The following is a 23,981-nucleotide window of genomic DNA, read 5'->3' as shown; positions in this document are numbered from 1 at the left end:
AATACAATTTTTAACAATCTCACCGGTTGTACTTAAATGAGTATTTTGTGAATAGTATACTCTGCTACAGTATAGAACTTTGTTAGTAATGAATTAATTACATTTGTGATTCTCATTAGTATTAAATGCAGAAAAATAAATGGGATGTGATTGTCTAACATCTTTATTCTGAGATACTTAAATAACATGAGTAGGCCTATGTTTCAAATCTGACTGTTGTCATTTTACCACTTAATGGGTACATAAAAACATAGGTCATGTCCATATTGCCTAAAATTTTGATATTTACATATGCTTTACTAAAGATGACATTCACTATGGCTTTTCCCCAAGATTTGGCCACCTCCAACTCTTACACAACATAACCAGTTAATCAGATGAAGGCAGATTAAAGATGTTTAAAATTTAAAAATGGATGTAGTCTGAATTACTAAATAGGGGAAAAATGTAATGAAGATTTTTTATTCCAAGTTTTCTTTGTTTCTTAAAAAAAATTGAATCAGTTAAATATAAAAAGATTGGTGACAATTTAAATCAAGCAGGCAGCCAAATCCCAAATCCTTTGATGAGCGAACATCCCTTGAAGTACAAAACTAATGTCTAATCCCATCAGCTGTGCTGGTATGTATTCCTACCCACAGATGCCTGTCAGCTGATTTTACAGATCATTTGCTATTGACAGGCGCCTAGGACAGACCTTAAATTTATAGACCTGTCCTTTGTCCTGCAGGAGAGGAAAGAAAATATTCCTTTTGGGACTCTAGCTGTTTTCCTGTCTTCTTCTCTCTCTTTCTGCATGCTAAAAAGCCAGACAATAGGAGTTAATGCTTAATGCATGTTCACAGTGCTATTCTGGTGTTGCCTAGCGACCATCAGGTTGGGTGTTGAGCAGTGAAGGTGACCAGAAATGCAGAAAGCCAAAGGGTCAGGTTGAGTTCCAGAGAAAAGAGTCTGGCTTCCAAACTGACTTCTGCAGTGGGTTATACATTTAAAAAAAAAAAAAAGATAATTGCTTTATTTCATCTTTTTTCCAAAGCAGTCTGATCTTATGGCAACATTCACTCAAGCTTTTCATAGGAAACTACATCATAATGTATATGATTTACTTTAGGACTCCTACTCTCCTGCTCCAACCTCTGTCCTTTCCTGGGTAAAGTGAAAATGAGATTCTCTTCAGGGCACCATTTTGCATTTTACTCCTCATGCCATCCAGGTCATCATTTTGAGTAAGGACATCATTCTTAAACTCACTTCAATTCTGCCCCATTCTAGTGTCTTTCCTGAAGGTGCCTCCTAAAATATACCTGATCTGGAACATGCTGGTTACCAGAAGCTAAAGAGAGTTTATGATATTGTAAGGGGTTCAAGATTAGGACTGTTTATGATCATATTAGGGCAAGACAGATTGGGTAACTACCCTGGCACCCTAGAACCTTGAAATTATTTACAAACCAGGGAATCCTTTGAATAAAAGGATTTTCAGAAAAGCATGCTAGTCCACCTTACTAACTCTGAGTTTAAGCAGAATGAAAAATTGTAGGCTAAGAAGCCTCTCAAGATATTGAATTGCCACACCATCATTCTCCTTAGTGCTCCAAAAGCCAGTTTCTGGATGATAATCTTCAAATACATTTCTTAGTGCTATAAAAGCAAAAAATTAAGATTACATTTGATAATTGATATTCATGCTCACATTCTCCAGGAAACTCATTTTATCATTTGTTTTCATATGGCAACTACATGTAGCCAAAATAGAAAGTGTCATGCATAACTTACCTAGTAAGTTCAATATCTGTTTTCTTTAGTAAGGATCATAAAATTAGGTGTTTTATGATGTGATGTCACCCAATCTCTGTCTTTTTGCTCAGGGAGAACCTGGAGAACAAGGTGAAAAGGTAAGAATGATTCTGCCTGTATTCCTCTCTCCCTACTCCCCACCAGCAGCATACCAAAGAAGTACCCAAACTAAACTGTATGCGTGAATGGATGGACGGGTGGGTAGATTACTAGGTAGGTAGGTAGGTAGGTAGATAGATATAGATATATAGATATAGATACAATGACCCCTGTGTTTTTTCAAACTGTGAATTAGTGGAAGGAGGAAATAGTGTGATTCTTACGTATAGACAAAAATTTGGGTTAAAAAAAAAACTTTTAAAAAATAAAGAAAAAGGTGCCGATGTACCTTCAGAACAAATATTTAAAAATGAAGAGGAAGGGAGCAAATTTAAACATTCTGTATCAGGCTTTTAGATGGGTTTCAAAAATCCTTAGGCCTGCAAAATCTGGTCTGCCTACTTGCTAATGCCGTTCTAATACTTTTCCAAGCACCCGCACCTCTCTCTACTGCTTCTGATGTCACTAGGTTAAAGGGGTACAGATGTTTACCGGCAGCAATTATCTGAAGGTTGCCCACAAAGAATTCCCATAAAAACCAAAAAGAGGAATAGGAAAAGCAGAGTGTTAAATTATCCTAGACTCTTCCTTACTTGGGCCTGTCCTGATTATTTTTAGGCTCTGATTGCATGTTATGATACTTATTTTCCTGGTTCTCATGCTACTTATTTTAATAGTGTTTGAAAAATATGCTGAGTAGGAAACTACCAAGTTACTGCATCATGCTCTTCATAAGTGATATGGTCTTTCTGACAAATGAGTTTTATGACCTCTAATCTCAAAAGAAGTTTATCTAAAGATCAAGAAAAATTCTTGATTACAACTGTATTTTTCAACATTGTAAAGAAAACAAAACATTAGTAGAGGGAGAGCAAAATATGTGGGTGGAAAGGGCAGTTTCCTGAGGGGGCAGTTCAGTTAAACCCTTCGCTTTGCAATTACTCTGAGCCAGTTTCCCTACTAAGAAGGTTTGTTTGTTTTGTTTTTTAATAGAGGGATTTTTGTGCAATTTTATAAAAAGCATGCAAATCAACTGCCTATCAAAGGTCCCTCATAACACATTACTAGGGCATTTATTTAGCATCCAATCAGTTCATGGTAATTAATTTGAAATTAATTAGTCACTGGGTGACTCTTTTGTATAGAATTTAGGAGGGAAAAAGAGCAGTATCAGCACTATACCAGGCGTTCATTAGAGAAAGTGTCCCAGGCTCTCGTGGCCTGCACAGTGTATTCGTCACCATAAACAAATGCCCAAGCAGACTGACTTCATGCTTATTTGAAAGAATAAAGCAAAATACAGAGAAAAAGTGAAAGTCTCCCTTCCCAACTTCCTTTCTCCCCTCTCCCAAGAAAGTTATGATCAATAGTTTCTGTCCTATTTTGAGAAACTTTTTAAGTAATAGAAAAGTGACTGCATTCCAGCCTATGGAATATGTGAATAGTAATGCATTGTTATCATTAATAGCTTATGATGTGCCAGATACTGTCCTAGTTGCTTTCCACACAGTGTAGCACTTATTTCTTATAACTGTGTAAATTATCCTTTCCCTTACGTTGCACAGGAGAAACCTGATGCAAAGAGAATCTCATTTGCCCAGTAGGTGCTGGAACTGGGCTGTCTCCCTGCCTCCAAAGTCCATAACATTTCCACATAACATATTGTAAGACTTATATTGAAGAATTCAGAATTGAAGGAAGAAAGCATGGATAATAAACGAATGCTTTATTTCCCTAATGCATTGCTCTGTAGGCAAAAAAGAGATGTCAGTGAAGGAACAGGCATAGGAAGTCTCAAAAATAACAACAAAAAAGCATAAACTATGATTTTTTATATTTTTCTAGTAAAGCATAAAACATTCATTTCACAAATGCAAACCATGTAGGCCCAGAAAAATAAATATTCAGTCCACAGATTTTGAGGGCCCTGTCATGTACTTTGAGGCCCTGGAGATTTGAGATATGCTTGAAGACAGGGCAGGATTTATACAGATGGAAAGGGAAAGAGAGACGAGGGATCCTGGTGACAGAAATAGTATGAAGAAGGACTCAGAGGTGGTAAGGCCCATGGCATATTCAGGGAACTGTCAGAAGAAAACCTTTGTTTGAGTGGAGCTTTGAGGAGAGACAGAATTAAGGAGGCTTTAGGTGCCCAAATAAGGCATTGGAAGATAGATAAGCAAGTGTCTTCTGTTAATACTGTGGAATAGTTTAAAACTGTTCAGCCATGTTCATTGTAGTAAAATTTCTTTTATTGATATCAGACAACTGGTCAAGTATAAATACGTTAGCTCTATAGAGCATTTGCAACAGATTTTAATATCTAGTGTTCATGAAAGAAAGCTTAAAATAATGAAAAATACTCTGCTTAATGTCACCAATGTATTTTACATGTGTCACTTGTTTCCCTTCCTCAGGGAGACGCAGGAGAGAACGGCCCCAAAGGTGACACAGGCGAAAAGGTACAGTTTTGTAAGATATGAAAGGGTACATATATCAGCAAGAAATTTTATTTCAAGTTATACGAAGATGGGAGATTTTTAGAGAGATGAGTGAGAGTTGCTAAATATGATAAGGTCAGAGATCGTTCTCCAAGATTAGAAAACATTTAAATATTTGATTTATAAAAGGTGATTACTCCACAAGCTCCTATCCACAAATTAAAACATTTTCAAAGTAAAATGATATATCAAAAATTATAGAAAATGTGTAGCTAAGTTTTCAGCAATATGGCTTTCAAGGAATTAAAACACTTATTCATGTGTAAATGGGATGCTCCCTTTATACTCAGGGATATGAAAATAGAGACCTAAAGTGATGCAGTTTGTACCAGTTTCAGGAGAGAACATGTCAGAGGATTGGAATGAGATTTAAAAGTTTGATTGTAAGGCATAAGAATGATATAATGGATTTTGGGGCCTTGGGGAAAGTGTGGGAGGGGGCTGAGAATAAAAGACTACACATTGGGTGTTGTGTACACTGCTTGGGTGATGGGTGCACCAGAATCTCGGAACTCGCCACTGAAGAACTTATCCATGTAACCAGACACCCCCTGTTCCCCCCAAAACCCATTGAAATAATAATTTTAAAAAGAACAGGAAAAGAAAAGTTTGATTATAAGTAATGTCACTTGATTAGATCCTCTAATGCAGTCTTGAAAATTTACCTCAATTCAAATTCCACTAAATCTGGATATTTTGTCAGGCTTCGTATTCTGTCCTGGGCAACGGGTCTTTTAAACCATTACTAGCATTTATACTGCAGTAGCTTTGGGGCTTGTCTTCTGCCTCCTCTCTTCTTATTTTTCCTCAGTCTATCATTACAGCTTTTGCTTGGATTCATACTTTATAGATACCTCTGACATAGGAAGGTTGTTATACTTCACTTGTGCTATGTTTTCAGGATTAAGATCTTTTAAGAAATTGAAAATAGAATAAAGTCAGATGGGTTTTTTTTTTTTTTTTTCTTTTTTTTTTTTTTTTTTGAGGCAGAGTGTAGCTCTGTCGCCCAGGCTGGAGTGCAGTGGCCGGATCTCAGCTCACTGCAAGCTCCGCCTCCCGGGTTCACGCCATTCTCCGGCCTCAGCCTCCCAAGTAGCTGGGACTACAGGCGCCCGCCACCTCGCCCGGCTGGTTTTTTGTATTTTTTAGTAGAGACGGGGTTTCACCGTGTGAACCAGGATGGTCTCGATCTCCTGACCTCGTGATCCGCCCGTCTCGGCCTCCCAAAGTGCTGGGATTACAGGCTTGAGCCACCGCGCCCGGCCCAGATGGGTTTTAATTTAAATCAGGCTAAGTAATTGAGTGATGAAGATGTATTTATTTAACCTTAGAGCTGAGACTTTGGAAATTATTCCACTTTGAAAATTATTACAGTACAGATGGATAATGGTTAGTCATAAAAACATAGCCACAAAATAAAAAGAAATTTATCTTTTTTCTTCTCATAAATATTAATATAAATATGGCATGTGTGGTAGGAATGAATTAATGTCACCAAGTAGCAATTGTATTTATATTCAAGCAGTCTAGAAATTAGAGTGGGCTCTCAGTTTCTTATAGATCTGTGTTTCTCAACCTCAGCACTATTGACATTTGGGGCCAGATAATTCTCTGTTATGGGGCCCTCAGATGTTTAGCATCATTTTTGACCTCTACCCACAAGATGCCTATAGCACCTCTGAGTTGTGACAATCAAACATGTCTCCAGGCATTGTCAAATGTTACCTGGGGGACAAAGCCACCCACCCACAGTTGAGTATCACTGCTATAGGCCCATTTTATTTATCTGCCAACTTTAAGTATCGTGCTGCAATCAAACATGGCATGAATCTGTTTAATACAAATGAGACCAATGATATACCCTGATTACTCTCAAAGTCAAAATTTGAAACCCTAAATATATAAACCTGGTGTTACATCTAACTTGCTTGTTTTTGCTTAAAAGCAGAAGTCAGTAAAGTGCCAGAACATAAATATTTTAGATTTTGTGGGCCATGTGGTCTCTGTCACAGCTACTCAACTCTGTTGTTATGGCATGAAAGCAACCATAGACAATACATAAACAAGTGAGTAGGCTGTATTCCAATAAAACTTTATTTCTGGACACTGAAATTTTAATTTCATGTAATTTTCATGTGTCATGAAATATTATTGTTATTTTGATTCTTAAAAACCACTTTTAGCTCCTGGGTCTTGCAGGTGGCCAACTGAATTTGGCCATAGTTACCAACCTCCACTTAAAAGAAAGGAAATATTCTACACAGAGCGCAATTTTTTTCAAGTGAAAAAAATTTATACTACATCTAAACTATGCCTATGTGGATTTACGTAGAGAATTTTATGCTTAAAAGATGTCTTTTTAAAGTTTCATTTTTGGAATGTAGGACAAAAATTGTTTCTCTAATTATATTATAAAATTAAATTTTTTGCAATTTAATTTTACAATGGTAAAACAGCTTTTTTCTTTGAAAAGACCAAGGTCATCTCAAAGGAATACCGTTCTTATTTTATATATTAATGCAAATCATTTCCCATACTGACTCACACATAATAAACTCTCAATAAATATTAGCTTTTCTTCCCACATGGAAATTGAAATCAACTAGATTGTTTTTCTTTTTTTATCAAAAAGTTTTATTAGTCAGCTGAAATTAAGTATAAGAAATGCTTCAGTTAAAACGGAAATCATTTCTATAAACCTTCAATGGGTCTAAACAGGGGATTGTAAATAGGAATCTGTAATGTGTATAATATGTAATCCGACCTGTAGCATTTATCCCAAGAATGCTGTAATTGCAATATAATTTTTGATGTGTTTTTTAAACATTTCCTCCTTCTGTCACATAATTTGTTTCCAGCATGTTGGAAACACTCTTCTCATGGCCTTTGTGTACAGTATGTGAAACTCATTCATCGTTTACCAAGTTTGAGATGTAAAAATTTTTTAAAATCCTTCTTTTCTGCCATTGATGTAGTAAATTACGTCATTGATTGACTTTAATAGGATTTTTTTTTTTCCTTTTGATTCAACTCAGCGCCTTTGGATGGTAAAGTAATCTAAACCTTTCCAGACTGGTCATCTGGAAATACTGTGGAACTATAAAAACCACTAGACTGGGTTTTCTTTGTGGCCAGCAACTTCAGCACACTCTGGCCAACAATCATGGTACACCCTAGGTTTAAGAGCATAAACCTGCCAAAGACGGAGTTCAGCCATGTGTAGAGTTACTGTCGAAGGATTATGTCCCACTCTTTGGAGTGTTAACCCCACCAACAAATGTAGAAATTGATTTCTTATCTATTTTCCCCTGTGAGAAATGGGGTGTTTGTGCTGCACACTAAATGGTTTGGCCACATCACTCTACTCTTCACAATTCTGTCTGTTGATTCAAAAGCTCTGCCTTCGCTTTCTTAGCATTGCCTGTTTTTTTTTCTTTGCTCCCCTCTCCCCCATTTCCTTGCCTATGTGTATTCACACTTGTCTTCATCTTCATACTTCACATCTACATAGCAAAGATGCATGTATGAAGTATGAAGTATGAAAATACATCTTTGACTTGCATCCTCTGAGCCTTTTCAGAAGCCACATCATATTTAGAGCCAACCTAACTGTCTTCTTTTCATAAAATCACACCTGAAGGCCTATCCCAGTGGGCACTCCTGCACCAATCAGTGCCGGGCCTTCCCTAATTAGCACACATCATTTCCATAATTTAGAATACTGTTGCTGTCTGTCCTCCTCCCCCGACTCCTCATCATCACTTCTCTACTTTCTAATCTTACTCATTCTTCAGTCCACTGTAAACTTAATTTATAAGTCATTTCCCTGGAGCAGCCTTCAGTCTCCTCTGGACTAGGTAGGTCACCTGCTATATGCTCCACAGCACTCCTTATAATTCCTTTGATAGCCATGAATTTGCTTATCACGTCTTCTGTGCATGCATAGTGACATGGAATTTTCCAAACATGACAGTCTCTTCCTACATCAGATTTCAAAAAAAAAAAAGGAAAGAAAGAAAAAAAATAAATTATCATTCATGCTTTCCATCAACAATATTTTTGCACTACATATATTAGAAAATGATCATTGTAATGCAGGACAAGGACAGGGATTGTAACTGCATTGCTTACTGTTATCTCCCAGCTCTCAGCATCTATTAATAGATATGTCTGGCACACAATTAGTGCTTGATAAGTATTTGTTGAATGAATTAACGAATGATAAAAATAAGTCACTATATTCACTTCATATATCCACATGTGCCTTATTAACACACACATGTAATTATCTACTGAGTGTTGTTTTGAAAATAATCACAAACAAAAATGGAAACTATGCTTGAATGAAACATAGTAAAGTCAAATTCATTTATCTAAAATATCTTCTTATAGTATTTCCTCATCTATAACTTACCCTGTAGAAATGTTTACTTCCAAGCCAACTGACTTACGAAGCTAAGAGTATACTTAAAACATAGTTGGGGTTTTTCCCCCTACTTTAATCCAGTATTCATTTTCACTCTGTGGGGAAGGAGGATTATAAACACACACTATTTTATTTCCACTACTTGCAGCATTATCCTTTAAAATGCTTAACTTATGAACGTCTTCCAGCAGTCATGTTACCACTTAAAAGTTGTAAAAATTCCTTGAGATTTCACAGTTCTAAGTCTTTAAAAAAGAAAAAAAAAAAATCACTCTTAGTTGTCCATCAAACGGAACTGCTCAGATTTCCACAAATATATTGCCCTTTCAAGAAACTATCTTTTTCTTTCCATCCACTTTTTATGAGAACTAAATCTAGTCTTTACTCACATTAGGGATTATCTGGATGCTTTTCATTAAGATATTGAATTAAACTACAATTAATACAAGCAGCTTCCTTGTATTTACAAGTTTACTACAGCCTTTATGTCCTGTTGTCAAAATGAAATAAGCCAACAATTCTTTTCTATTCAAAAAAAAAAAAAAAAAAAACATGGCAGTAGAATTTAGGAAACCCCAAATTCATTTAGCTAGCTGCTTTGATATCCTTGTTTATTAAATGGAAATAATAATATCTGTCCCTTTATTTCATGAGAGTTTTGTGAGGTTTAAATGAGACAAAGTAGGAACTTTTGTAGAGTCAAAATTGCTTTTATGAATTCAAAGATATTATTGTATAAAATATTACAAACCTGATTCATTGATGGCTTTCACTGATACTGATGGCTTTCAGATTTAATTTAGTAGAAATAAATATTCTTTTTATTGGACATAGTTATGTTGCTTCCCATTTGGAACTCAATTGGATATTAATGATTGGCAAGAGAAATTAGTTTCATTCTACAGTAAGACGGTATTAGGGTCCTCTTCTTTATGTTTAGTTACATTTTAATTTTCAACAGGAGGGATAGCAGTTATAGATGTCAAAGAAACTCACATAACTATCGGTTTACTTAACAAGCTAATTTGCTATTTCCCTCTCTTTCCTAAGCTTTTTTTTCCCTTCCTAAAGAATTTTACTTTTTGATCCCTGACAACTAACCTGTTTAAAAATTCTTTTTGAGATTTGTTCATTCATTCACCATATATGTATTGAGCATATACTATGGGCCAGGGCACTAAATAAAAATAGATCCAAAATCTGCTCATGTTCAACTAACTGTCTAACAGAGAGATAGACAATGAATAGGCAGGAAACATAAATAGTCAATTAGAAAGTAAGCTGCAGTGGACATGAACAGACCATGATGCTACGGAGTAAGATGTGTGCATGAGGGGCATGCGTCTGATGTGTCTAGGCTGGTTGGTGAAGGGGTCTTTGAGACAAAGCCGCTTAGGCCAAGAATTGAAGAGAGAAAGTGCCAGCCATGGACAGAGGGGAGAGAAATTGAGGGAGCTGGGCAAGTGGCTCGTGTACAGAGGCCTGAGGCCTTATGTCTGTCTCTAAAAGAGATTGATGAGGAGCTTCTGGAATCTAGAACAAGGAAATGGGCCCCCAGAGCTCCTTGAGCATTTGTACAGATGAGACAGCTGAGGAAATCCCAATATGTGCCTCCCTCCTGTGGCTGTTTCTATTTTCTTGACAGTCTCAAATGACCTTTTCTTTTTCCTTCTAGCGTATTCATGAGACAGAGAGGGCTAGAAGGAACTTGAAATTCTAGGCCCTTTGCTGACCTCATTTCAGAAATAAGCAACATTCGCAGCTACCCTCCATATTATTTTCCCCATTAGTTCCTATCTGCTTATTTATAACATGTTTGCTTTAGAGAAGCATTCACACTCCACGAAATCTGGCTGGAATACAGTGCCTTTTAAAAAACAGATTCTGTCTCAAGACTTTCTCTCAGAGCTCACATGTGTCCCCCTCACCCACAAGTCATCCATCATCCTGTAACTTCCTGGTGCCTGAGTTACAATGAAATAAGTGTAAAGCTGGAAAAAACGTGCCCATTGTAACTGTGACAGTGCTTCATGAGGAAAACAAACTGATCTGCTGCGTGGCTTTTTCTAACTCGACATCATTAACCTCTGACTTCATCTGTTGAACCTTGACTTGCTGAAGAGCAAAAGGGTCAGCGAACTCCCAGTAAATGATAGCTGATGGCATTAATAAATTCCAGGAATAGAGAAAGCCAAAAGTTCCATATCTCTAAATTGTAATTTATTGCTTCACAATGTATTTTTAGCACTGTATCCAGGGAAGAAATTCGTATTTATGTTTATTTCACAGAATGTAATCCTTATGTATCTGCATGCGAAGTAAACTCATGTTTTTAGGAAGTGCATTGTTTATCTTGGAAATGTTGACATCTTAACAGCTGAGATATTGGTACAAAGTCTTATGGAGCATAGTTAGGCCCATTAGTCATGAGGTACCCTTTGAGTACCTGTGTTGGTAATGGCTCTCTGGGTGCTTGTGATGTTTCCTATTCCCATAACTTGTGGCATAATCTCTCCTGGGTTTCATTTTAGGGTGACCCTGGATCATCTGCTGCAGGAATTAAGGTAAGTATAACCTTGCAAGTGTTTGTTGTACTCCAGGATTTACAGTTCTGATTTTTATAGGCCTCTACTTTCTCTCCCTTTTTAGCAACTTACGTGGTTATCTCTCTGTTCCTATTCTCCTGCAATAATTGGACTTCCAAAAGTCATAGGGAATATCTGTGGGAAATTTGATGGAGGTTTAAATAAGAAGTCTTACATTCTCTTCCCTTTCTGATTGGTTTTTATGGAAATGTGATTTATATGTGATCTATAGGTATATTTACAGCAAAAAAAAAAAAATTAAAGCAGTATGTCTAATGAGATGTAGAGTCGCAGGATAAAGGAAATAAAAGACATGTGGTTGTAGAAGGGGACTAGGCCATCCCTGTGACGGTGCCCAGAGGCCTAAAGGTTTTAGAAAATTCTTGTAAGACCATCTTTTTCATCTTCGGTTTTCTTTGGCCAGGGAGAACCTGGAGAATCTGGTCGTCCAGGGCAAAAGGTAATATCTCTATCTCTAGTGTGTTCTTACTGTCTCATATTCACCATTTTATATCTACCATCCACTGTGTAATATGAAAACAATTATTACAAAATGATGTGGTTTTCATGTTTTGCATTACAGAGTGTTATTGGTTATTTTGCATTTTAAAAGTTATTGATGATGACCATAGCACAATGTGCAAACAAACTTTATACATGTAAAAGGATGCTTTATGAAATAAAGTCTACATATACTTAGCTGTTTGAAACTAACAAAGATCAGGTGGGTTGGAATGCCAACAATTTATCTTGCATGTTTAATGGTAATCTGCATGTTTCTATCTTTTTTAAAATAACTTTTTAATGGAAAAAAGTCTATAATTTGCTGTGTTGCTTTGATGTTTCTATCTAACTATTATTAAACTGTCTCAATAGTGATGAATAATTCTTTATGAATTACATTCCTTTTCCTATCATTGCAAATGCTTCCATACTGATAATTTTTTATGTGACTTATATCTACTTGTGCCATGAGTGTTGTTATACACACTAAATTTGTTAATGAACTAAATTTTATTTACAGGCACTAGTCATACCATTTTATAGATACAGTAGTTTTTGGTTTTTGCATTTGTACATCATTTTAGCAGTAAATTAGAGGACATGCAGTGAATCTGTTTAGATTCATACTCTCATTTGAGTCTGAAACAGGAAACACATGCTAGCAGTTTATTATCTGAGCATTTGGATATTGATGCCTATGCAGTCAGATTTTAGACCACAGATGTAGCTAGCAAGTAAATGTGGATTCTATATTAGGATAAATCTCTTAAAGATCATGACTCTGCTTTTGTCTAGCAGTAGCTGATGTTGTAGATAAACATATGAATAGAAAAATAAAATTTACCTCATTAGCAGAAAAGGAAAGAGAGAATAAATCCCTTCTTGTATTTTAGAACCTTAAGATATAGTAAAATAATATTTCCACCTTCTTGAAGTCATTGAGAGAATAATTACTTCGTTTTAAACACTTAGGATGAACATAATTTTTGAGGAGGTCTTTCACATTCTTTTAACATTTCTCTAATTTAAAAACAGATTTTTCTCTTAAAACTAAGAGTCTAAGCAATGACTCATTAGGCCCGGTTTTAAGTAAAGTTGAGACTCTTTCAAAGAGCCTAGCAGAACTCTGCAAATTTTACTATTTATTTTCGAAGATTTCCTATCAGTTCTTTATTTGAGAAATTTGGAATTAGCGATACAGAGATCCATGGTCTGCTTTGGTTTGAAAAAGCAACTGATCTTCTCAGACAATCTAATTTTAGGTCCTTTAGTTTTTCAAATTTAAAGTCTAAGTTTTTACTGCTCTCCAAATCCGTGATTTGCTAAAAAGTCTGTAAGACAGTTGTGTCTCTAAAAAATAAACCAAAACAAACTTGCTATAATCTTGTATAGTTTTCACTGTTTTCAGAGTGGAATATTCAAATAGATTTTCAATTACTTAATAAAATGTTGCCTTATCATAATGATTACTTAGAAATACAGTTTAGATTCATTCTGGAAGTTTATAGATTTACACATGGGAACACTGGATTTCCTTTGCATTGCATTCAAATCCAGTTTTAAACTATATTGAGAGAAGGGGCAGAATCCTTAAAAGCTTACAGTTCTCCTGAATGAATATGTGCCCTAAAGTAAGCATCATCTTTTTCATTAATATTTAGGCCAGATTCTACCCTTTGATACAATCCCACTTTCCCACAATATTATGACTTCCTTTGTCTAATATCGGGATTTGACAATACTTAGCCCAATGTTGATTTAAAAGTAAAGTATGTCCATGCTTGCTGCTGATGTAGATTAGAGAAATAAACTGAACTGAGTACAGAATTGCTTCAAGAGATCTTCCACGGCATTTTCTCTCCGTTTCAGAACAATGCTAGGGGTTCATTGGCACTTAGGCTCCTGTGTCAGAGACACCCCAGAAAAGTACAGAATGTTGTGACACAGCAAAAAACTCATCAGTTAGCTTTCCACTGTGTGGTCTTTTTCAGCATGAGAGTTTGAGATCTAGAGTTATATTCATAATGTAGGAATAATTCATTGGATTTTCTTTCTTTTATAGCCTCAAGAGTTTACTATGTGATTGATGTGTGAGTTGGAGTGTATATATGTGCTTGTAGAGTGAGTGTGTAGATTTATAAGTATTGTGTTTCATCACCTAATTCTTTCCTTCCTAATTTTCCCACATCTTTTTAAAATAAATATTTTAATTTTAAAGGAGTAAAATTACTTGATCTCCTATCAGAAGGGCCCCTCACAGTTAAACTCTCTAGAAATATATAGAGCACTCTAGCAGGGACATGAGGTGAAGGCTCAGTCCTGATTTTGATGTTCTCCTGTAATGGAGAGTGAAAGGTGAAAGGAAGGGGAAAAAAGCAAAAGTCTAAACCTGAAGGTTAAGCTTTACACAGATATGTTACACTTTTGATTTATTTTTATATCCCCTTTGAATGGGATAATGAACCAAATCCTAATTATGACCAAGATCTGATCCCAAATTTTGGGCTGTGCATCCCCAAATTGAGTTCTTGAGAGAAGTCCCTGAACCAAGGAATAGGCAAGAATGGAGAAGTTAACTGAAAAGCTATTGCCTAGTTCAGGAGTGTCCAATCTTTTGTCTTCCCTGGGTCACATTGGAAGAAGAACTGTCTAGGGCCACACATAAAATACATTAACACTAACAACAGCTGATGAACTAAAAAAAAAAAAAAAAATCACACAAAAAATCTCATAACGCTTTAAAAAAGTTTATGAATTTGTGTTGGGCCACATTCAAAGCCATCCTGGGCTGCATGTGGCCTGTGGGCTGTGGGTTGGACACACTTATCCTAGTTAGAAGATAACCTTTTATGGTATAACGACAGAGGATTTATATAGGAAAAAAATGTCTTCCTAAAAATGTTAGGCGGTGTTCCACAAAGGGTAACATTACATGTATTATAATCTTTCATCATATCAACTAATAAACATAAACTTGGAAAGGTCAAATTATGAAATATGAAAACTATGAGAAATAAGAATTTCTAAAGTATCTGTTCACTAAAAAATATATTTATTACTTAATACACATACATAGTACACATATGATGTAGAGAAAAGTTAAATGCTCAATCTCTGTAAGTAGTCAATCTACATTATAAAATATTCCATAATGTCTTACATATCTTTTTCTTGATTAAATATATGGGTGTGTGTCTATGTATGCATGCACGTTTAAATAAATATCTTTCTTTAAAGTAGTCATTCAATCCTTTCATTTGGTGGGAAGGAAAGATATGACGAGAACACCTGTTGGACAATAATGTTACAACCTACATATTTCCACAAATGTTTCAGATGGAATGTCTTCAAAAATGAGTTTTGGGGAACTTTTCTGAAACCATACAAAGCTATAGATTTGCCATCAATATGTTTACTTTTATTAGTTGTACATTCTATTGCAATTTACTGTTTTCAAAGGCTTTATACTTTTTTAATATAAAAGAATTTTCAGCAAAAAATATACACAAACTCTTTTCACTGGATCCTCTTAAACTCATTGATTGAAAGGTAAAAGAGAAAGTAAAAGAAGATCAAATATATAATGTTATATCTGTGTGAAATTTAACTACTTGGACATTCTTTGAATGGAATAACAAGTTCTTAATAATCAGCCTTTCTCCTCTGGCTTAATCTCATTTTAGTCTTATTGTTCATAATGCAAACCTTCATTTATATAGTTTCAGACAGAATCATTTTTCTTTTGCATTCCTGAAGTAACTTTGACCTAAATCATCAAGAAAACCATTGTCCTTTTTTGGTCTAATCACACAGCTTAATAAGCAGTCTCAGACATCACTTTGTGATAATACTAGAACAAACTATGCTGTTTCATAATTTGAAAGTAATAATACTTTCTGGTTGGACTTAGTGGATGTACCTTGAAATGCGGACTGTTAAAGCATTTAGATGAAAGGAAATGCTTTATTTTGTCACTTAACTGTTAGTTTAATGCTCCTGTGTCTTTTAGTTGTCATCCCACTAATTGGCCATCATGAAATAGTATCACCCTTTTGCCTTCAAATGTTATTTACACAAAAAAATAGTCACTTCAATCCAACAGAGAGGACTTTCATTTTCTCCTGACTTTCCTTTATACTTCTTTAGTAGAATTCAGGAGATTTTATAAGCAATGGAACCTCTTGTTATCATTCTTTGGGCTTAAAATAATGTAGACAACTCTGTGAAAATGAGAAGGTTAAGCTTGACTCCAATATGCTCACCCAAAATGTACTACTTAATCTCAAACCTGTATTCAGCAACAGCTGCATAGTACCATTAGCCCTAAGCTGCTAAGCAGGGTTGCTCAGACTCAACAATTGTCAGAAATACAGACTGGAGTTAGGTTTAATCTTAAGTATTCATTTTTCTTCTCATCATTCAGGAATGAAAAGGAAAGCTTACTATTTAAGTGAGCAAGACTTTTAATGAATATCGTTTTGATGTGACCATCTGTTCATACAGCCAACTCTTGATTATCTAAGGTGAGGGAATACTGAGATAGGATGCATTGTTGAAATGCACACATTATCTTCATTTGGGCAAATAGATTGAGCCTCCCCAACAAATCATTTAATGAAGAAATAATGAAATATGGGAGTTTCTTCTCTTTTGACTCCTGTTTCTCACCATCTGACAGAGATACCAATGTGCAGTGAACTGAAAGGAAGAGAGAAAATCCCAAAAAATCTATGAAGTGGTCAACCCATTTCTAAATCAAGAGTTGACTGAATTGTATAATCTCACCAAACTTTTTGAAAGTAGACGGTTTTTAAATTTATCTTTGCAGAAAGTGTTGAGCTAGGAACATTTGCCATGTTTTTCTCCAGATATTGTGACTGAGTGAATATCATTCTATAATGCTATATGATTTTCCTATGTAGGGTGAACCAGGGCTTCCTGGGCTTCCTGGACTTCCGGGGATAAAGGTAAATACTGCACGGACAGTCTTGGCTTCACAGAACTGTAATTATGAGATTCACCCAAATTGGAGGAAAATAGGGACAAATGAAAAATAAAAATAAAATGCTGTTCTCTAAGTACTCTCCAGCCATCTCAACTAACTAAATTTTTAAATTAAAAATTAAGCACAGATACCTCTAAAGTTTGCCATGGCGAAATGGATTGTTTATTTCTCCATTTAACTTACTATTGCCCCTTAAATAAATGTAAATGTCACTTCATTTGAAGTCACAGGAATTCTTTAAAGTCTAGTCTCTTTACCTTCACATTTTAATTTTATTCTTAAGACCCTATCAGATTTTGATCAGAATTAGAGTCTTAACATCCCCATAAATCTAACATTTAGGCAGCTGTTTTTGTGATTCACTCATTATATTAATCCCTTTAAAACATTTATCTTCTACTTCCTCTCAATAATTATCACTGCAAAGTACAAATCATATTACTAAAATATTTTGACCCAACACATACACTGTCCCCACAAACTTTCTAAATATCTTTTGAAATAATTGTTTAAAGCTTAGTTTGAAAACATTTGTTTTAAATGGGTGTAAACCACTTAAAAATGTTAAAAGCATTTTTTAAAAGTGTTTGAAATTGTTTACATGGCAACTGACAAGGCTTAAAGTTCTACTGCCTTAGATATAGTTGCTCCTTTAAAATCAGCTTCTTATTTTAAAACTTTTAAGATATGTTCTAGAACTACTTAATGGGGTTAACATAATGCAAATACATTTTCCTTTTGTTGTTCTCATGTTACAAAGTTTTGAATCAATCTCTGTTGTACATTAGTCCATTCTAAAGTTAGTATTCCTAGACCAGGCATGGTGGCTCATGTAATCCCAACACTTCGGGAGGCGGAGGCAGGCGGATTACTTGGGTCGGGAGTTTGAAATCAGCCTGGCCAACATGGTAAAATGCTGTCTCTCTGAAAAATACAAAAAAAATTAGCCAGGTGTGATCTTAGCTACTCAGGAGGCTGAGGCAGGAGGATCTCTTGAACCCAGGAGGTGGAGCTTGCAGTGAGCTGAGATCACGCACTGCACTCCAGCCTGGGCAACAGAGTGGGATTCCATCTCTAAAAAAGGAAAATAAAGTTAGCATGCCTACTTCTAGTGTGAGAGTTGTGTATACTGTTTTATGAAGGTTCTGCTTTAAGTGTGAGTTATGTGAAATAATATGATTTTAGGATAGATATATTATTGAGTTCCCAGAGGTCATATGATGTATATAATATTTTATGAGTATATTTGGTATAATTGATAGACATGAAAGCTATGTCTTCTTGGTTGGCATTCAGCAGTTTTAGTTCTATCTTTTTGTTTGATGTTTCTAGATTAGTATCATAAAAGTTCAGATATGTCCTTTTAATAGATTTTTAGTCTTTGGATTCTTTGGTGAAAAGTAACACTCTATGACAGCAGTTTACTAAAGAGTTGAAGTCACTTCCTTATCATTTGATATTTAGCAAAAATAACTTCACAAATTAATAGGTGGTTTCATATTATAGAGTTAAATTATGGCATTCCTTAGTAACATACACACACACACACACACACACACACACACACAAAGATAGCTTTTTACAAATAATGGGAAAGTGATAAAAATTTTAAAACTATTTGTTTAAAGTGATAAGAAAGTGATACTCAGCATTAATCAAAAATAACCTTGTAGCATTATAAATAAAGGGGAAGGCATTTAAAAGGAGGGGCATTAGGAAGGGCTGAAGCAGTTTCCTGCAGCAAGTGCTTGTAGGTGATCGGGTTATCAGCTTCTCTCACAGGAACCTCTGTACTTTGAAATCCAGTTGTCCCTTCTCCTGAGCTTGAAGCACTTTCTTGGAGAGAGAGAGTACTTGAGAATGTGAAATTGATTATTTCCCTCCGAAGGAAAAAAAAAAAAAGCAGCAATTTTGATTATACTATTTATCATCTTACTTTAGTCTTATATCCCCCATCACAAAAATATCCCATTGGATCCTCGGAATTTGCCTAGTCATCTGTGGACTAGTCAGAATGTTTTGAGCTTTTTGAAGTTGAGAGGGGTGTTAAATGATTTGCCACCTCTAGCAAACGCTTTTATTCCTCGGGTCATAGGAAATGGCCAGATGGAGTTTGTCGAGGTCAGGTAGCTCTGATATTTTCTTTTGTTTTTCTCTCATTGACTGCTGACTATAGTGAAAAGAAGCTATTAATTGACAAAAACTCTTTTCATCAATCACTAGAGATACTCTTCTACATAATTACCAAGTACTGTTGGGTAACTATCTGGTATTTGATTTAAATCTTAGGCTCTGTTTTTGGTTAATAAGCTTTGTCTTCTCTAATCAGGATGTGGGAGATATGCTTTCCTTATAATGTAGTCAGTGCTCACTATAAATTAGTAATTTTGAAAAGGAGACAATTTAAAGATACATCACAACTATTGGTCATTGGATATTTATAAATGTAGAGTTAAAGGCTTATAATTTTATGACATAGTTTTCTTAACTTAAAATGTTCTTTTTTCCTTTAATTTACATTTCTTCTATTAGGTAGCCACCACAGGACAGTTAACTATGATTTCATAGTTTGAACGAGTAACAGGATTTAAAAGATGAAACCACCATGTATGGATATAGAATGTGTGGTAGCAAGCACTTTACTCATAACCTTCCTAGACCTGTGTGTTTGTTTATGCTTTGGAAATACTTCCTGTTGCTATTCATCTCCTTCTTATCTGTTGGTGCTACAGAGAGCATGTGAATGCCACCCGTTATTTCCAAGACTTTGAGGAAACCAGCCATGACATACCAGGGAAGCTTTGATTCACCACCTGTTGCTCTCGGGGAATGGTGGGAAACTTAATGAGCATCCACATGCCTTCCACAGCTCTCAGGAAATGAGCAAAGTGCCTAAATACAGACAGCAGACTCATCTATCTATCACCTCAGGGTCCCACTCAGAGAAAAGTGCTAATACCTTAGGCATACATAATAAAAGTCACTAAGAACAGGCATAACTTAATTTCGAGCTACCCTTAAGCTTCCTGCAGAAGTATCCAAAAGTCCTCTTACCATATGGAAGACATTTGGAATTCCTGTTTCGTGCATTCATGGTTCATATAGTGTCACGATGTTCAACTGGGAAAATTAAATTATATACAATGTACCATGCAGACATTGATCTTCTGGAATAAGATTTGAGCCCAGAAAATTAGTTTCTGAAACAAGCCTTCACATATTTTTAATGGGTCAAATTATTGTAACCAGCTTTTCTGATACTACATAGAAGAGTAAGATTCTAAGTTCCTATTTTCTTAGGCCTTGCTCTCTACACTTATTTTGAAAAACGTAAGTACATTACTTACCCCATTTTTATGGTTATGTTACCCTAGCAGTAAGCGGGATAGAGCAGACTTCAGAACAGACCACCAATGTGCAGATCCTTGTCCACCCCTTATCAATAACATAATGTGGGGCAACTTCTATCATCTCTCTGTACTTCAGTTTCCTCATAAGATGGGACTCATTGACCATAACTCAGAGGGTTGTTGTGAAAATTAAATGCACTAATAAAGTTCTTAAAATATTGCCAAGCATGTAGTAAATGCTGTAGCAGTTTGGGTTATTGTTATCTCTTTCTTTCAGGGCAGCTCAAAATATTGGAAACATTGGTTACACACATGTTCTATACAGTCTTTCCTCATGTAATTTTAACCTATAGGATATAAAGCCATGTATATTCTGTAGGTTAGTAAATGTAAATTCTGAAAACTCCTTTGCAGTCACCAGTGGATGTTACTTTAAGAGAAGTCAGGATCACCTGCTTTTTCTCCAAACATGACATCACACTATACACCTTTCCTATAACCCAAATGTATCCCAGGAACAAAGGATGAAGAACCACAGTGTTGTGGGCATAGGACATGGCACTTTCAATGTTCTCCTTCCTGGTTCTGTTCACAGGAAAAGTAAAAGCAAACCTTGACTTGTAATGATGGAAATTCTCCAGACCCCAGTCAATGTTACCTAACCCAAGACATTTTTCATAAATATAGATCTTCACACTGGGCGCAATGGCTCCTGCCTGTAATCCCAACACTTTGGGAGGCCGAGGTGGGTGGATCGCCTGAGGTCAGGAGTTCGAGACCAGCCTGACCAACAAGTTGAAACCCCATCTCTAGTAAAAATACAAAAATTAGCTGGGCGTGGTGGCAGGTACCTGTGGTCCCAGCTACTCAGGAGGCTGAGACAAGAGAATTGCTTGAGCCCGGGAGGCACAGGTTGCGGTGAGCCGACATTGTGCCACTGCACTCCAGCCTGGGCAACAGAGCAAGACTCCATCTCAAAAAATAATAATAATAATAAATAAATAAATAAATAAGGCCGGGCGCGGTGGCTCAAGCCTGTAATCCCAGCACTTTGGGAGGCCGAAACGGGTGGATCACGAGGTCAGGAGATCGAGACCATCCTGGCTAACACGGTGAAACCCCGTCTCTACTAAAAAAATACAAAAAACTAGCCGGGCGAGGTGGCGGCGCCTGTAGTCCCAGCTACTCGGGAGGCTGAGGCAGGAGAATGGCATAAACCTGGGAGGCGGAGCTTGCAGTGAGCTGAGATCCGGCCACTGCACTCCAGCCTGGGCGACAGAGCAAGACTCCGTCTCAAAAAAAAAAATTAATAAAATAAATAAATAAATAAATATAGATTTTCAGCACTTGCTTTTCTTTCTTTCAACGTGTACCACCAGGCCAGGCACGGTGGCTCACGCCCATAATCCCAGCACTTGGGAGGCCGAGGTGGGTGGATCAGTTAAGGTCAGGAGTTCGAGACCAGCCTGGCCAACATGGTGAAACCCCATCTCTACTAAAAATACAAAAATTAGCCAAGTGTTGTAGCACATGCCTGTAGTCCCAATTACTTGGGAGGCTGAGGCAGGAGAATCACTTGAACCTGGGAGGTGGAGGCTGCAGTGAGCTAGGATCGTGCCACTGCACTCCTGCCTGGGCAAGAGAGCAAAACTCCATCTCAAAAAGAAAAAAAAAAAAAACAAAAAACGTATACCACCAGTTTATTTCACCATATTCAGAAAGCAAAAAAGGTGGGGGGGGGAGGGGGGAATGTGGAGCAAGGGAGATGTAATGCCGTAAAAATTATATGAAATCATTTTATTGGCAAATACATTTTCACAGTACTATCATGCTTCAAAGCTTGGTATTTTTGTTCTGGCTTCCACGTTAGTGAAAATTTGACATTAAGATCAAGAACTTGGGGACTAGGAGGGTATGAGACAGTAACTAACCTTTATATCCCAGCATATGAAATAATTCTTGCCACTAAATTATATAAAGACTAGCTTTTACAAGTGGCAGAAGCATTTACTCTGGCATTCTTAGGATTAAGTACAGTGCTCGGTAATCTAATAGAAGCTTATCTTCTAAATCCACCAGAGATGAGGTTCCTTCTTCAAAAACAGCAAATCACATTTTAAAAATAGCAGAGAAAAACTTCTGGAAGCAACGTAGGATGTGAAATGAATTCCTAAAAGAGAAAAAGAAAATGGAGTAATGTTAAATGAATAACATGGTGTTATCGTTACATATAATTATTTCCTGCCTGCACAAAGTTCATCTGAAAAGTTGAATAATTGGAGAGTCCAATTAGGAAACTCAAATAACCAGAAATCAGAGATTTTTAGCAGCCAGAATGAAGCCTCAAATAAATACAAGGAATATGCTTTCATGATGTAATCCAGTTAAGAAAAAAAAATCACAAAGGTATGTTTTCTGGGTTTTAAATAAACCTGCTATTATAGTTCATTTTAATCAGTGCCACCAAGATGTTTTAATTTACACTAAAATTTGATACTTAGGGGAAATAAATGTTTTGGGGGCAGACTCTACTTTCTCATTCTTTTTCCCCTCAATAATTTTACATATCAATCATTACCAAAACTGGCTGCCTGATGGTTCTTATTACAGCAAATGTTCTTACTGTAATCCTCAAAAGCAGGTATCATGCTGCCTTGAATTCTAATTAGCCTTTAAGCAAGAAGAATATTGTATGGCTAATGCATTCAGTGTCAAGACACATTAATCAAAATTGTTGGTGATGCTTTTAGCACCCAGGCAGATCAGCACATATTTTTCAAGCCCTGCTATACTATTTATTGGGCAATGAAAACTGGATCTTCTCGGGGGTAATAAATATCATGGAAAAAAGTACTTGCTTTAACCTGGTATACTTGAGGTTTTTTTTTTAGAGGGGTTAAAAAGTAATTTTTTTACTCCTTTAATTGATAATGACTTATAAAAATAAAACAAATGGTAAAATGAAAAACCAGAGGTTTTTCTATGGGCAACAGCTAATCAGTCAGTACATTCTGGCCACCATTTCATTTAGCAGACGGTAAATTCTGGAAGTTTATAGGGAAACACCTGATGAGTCATTTCTGTACGAAGGAAGCTGTCTCCTCCTTTCTTACATTGACTAATAATCCCATCTAAGTATTTGTTGATTCTTCTCATCATTATGTAAATTTGGCAAAAGAGTGTTAACTGTTCCAATAACCATTTTAGAAGATAAAATAAGGTCACCTGAAATACTTTTTTGCTATATAGTAAGTGTGGGTTTGAAGAAAAGTAAGTCATGATTTTATTATTGAATCCTAAGACTTAATGAGACCTTTGGTAGTCATTGTTAGATTTCAGAAATGTCATGCTCCTAAGGAATTTCCAGCTTTGCCTTGCCTTTCTGTAAAATAGAAGGCCAATATTTGTTTGTTTCCCTTGTGGTTGCTAGAGATGGTAGTTGTTCATATGGTTTTTTTTATTTGTTAGTTTTTTGCCTTTTGGCCAGAAGACAGTATTTAAGCTGCTATCTCATTAGACTATATGAATTTTTTTAAAGTAATAGCAAAGGAGTTGAGGAGAAGGGGCATCAGTCAAAAATCTTACCTTAAAGTTATCTATCTTATTTAGAATGAATAGAACCTACTTTCCTATAGCTAAATCTTCTGTAGTTTACGTCATTTCTGTGTGTACCTATAGCCAGTTCATGGACACAAGAGGAAAGGAGAGACAGAG

General features: G+C 36.0%; 1 protein-coding gene across 2 annotated transcripts in view; it reads left to right on the top strand.

The window, feature by feature from the left end:
* The window catches only part of COL25A1 (collagen type XXV alpha 1 chain), a 512,691-nt gene that overhangs the window by 417,777 nt on the left and 70,933 nt on the right, over window positions 1-23,981 (top strand). For both annotated transcript variants that reach the window (XM_007999508.3, XM_007999509.3), the window contains exons 14-18: window positions 1,869-1,895; window positions 4,314-4,358; window positions 11,355-11,387; window positions 11,833-11,868; window positions 16,835-16,879. In XM_007999508.3, coding sequence (XP_007997699.3) covers window positions 1,869-1,895; window positions 4,314-4,358; window positions 11,355-11,387; window positions 11,833-11,868; window positions 16,835-16,879 — 186 coding nt within the window. The remainder of the gene's footprint in view (window positions 1-1,868; window positions 1,896-4,313; window positions 4,359-11,354; window positions 11,388-11,832; window positions 11,869-16,834; window positions 16,880-23,981) is intronic.

Source organism: Chlorocebus sabaeus, chromosome 7 (assembly GCF_047675955.1).
Source record: "Chlorocebus sabaeus isolate Y175 chromosome 7, mChlSab1.0.hap1, whole genome shotgun sequence".
NCBI classification, from domain to species: Eukaryota; Metazoa; Chordata; class Mammalia; order Primates; family Cercopithecidae; genus Chlorocebus; species Chlorocebus sabaeus.
This window is presented reverse-complemented; position numbering and strand designations above follow the sequence as displayed.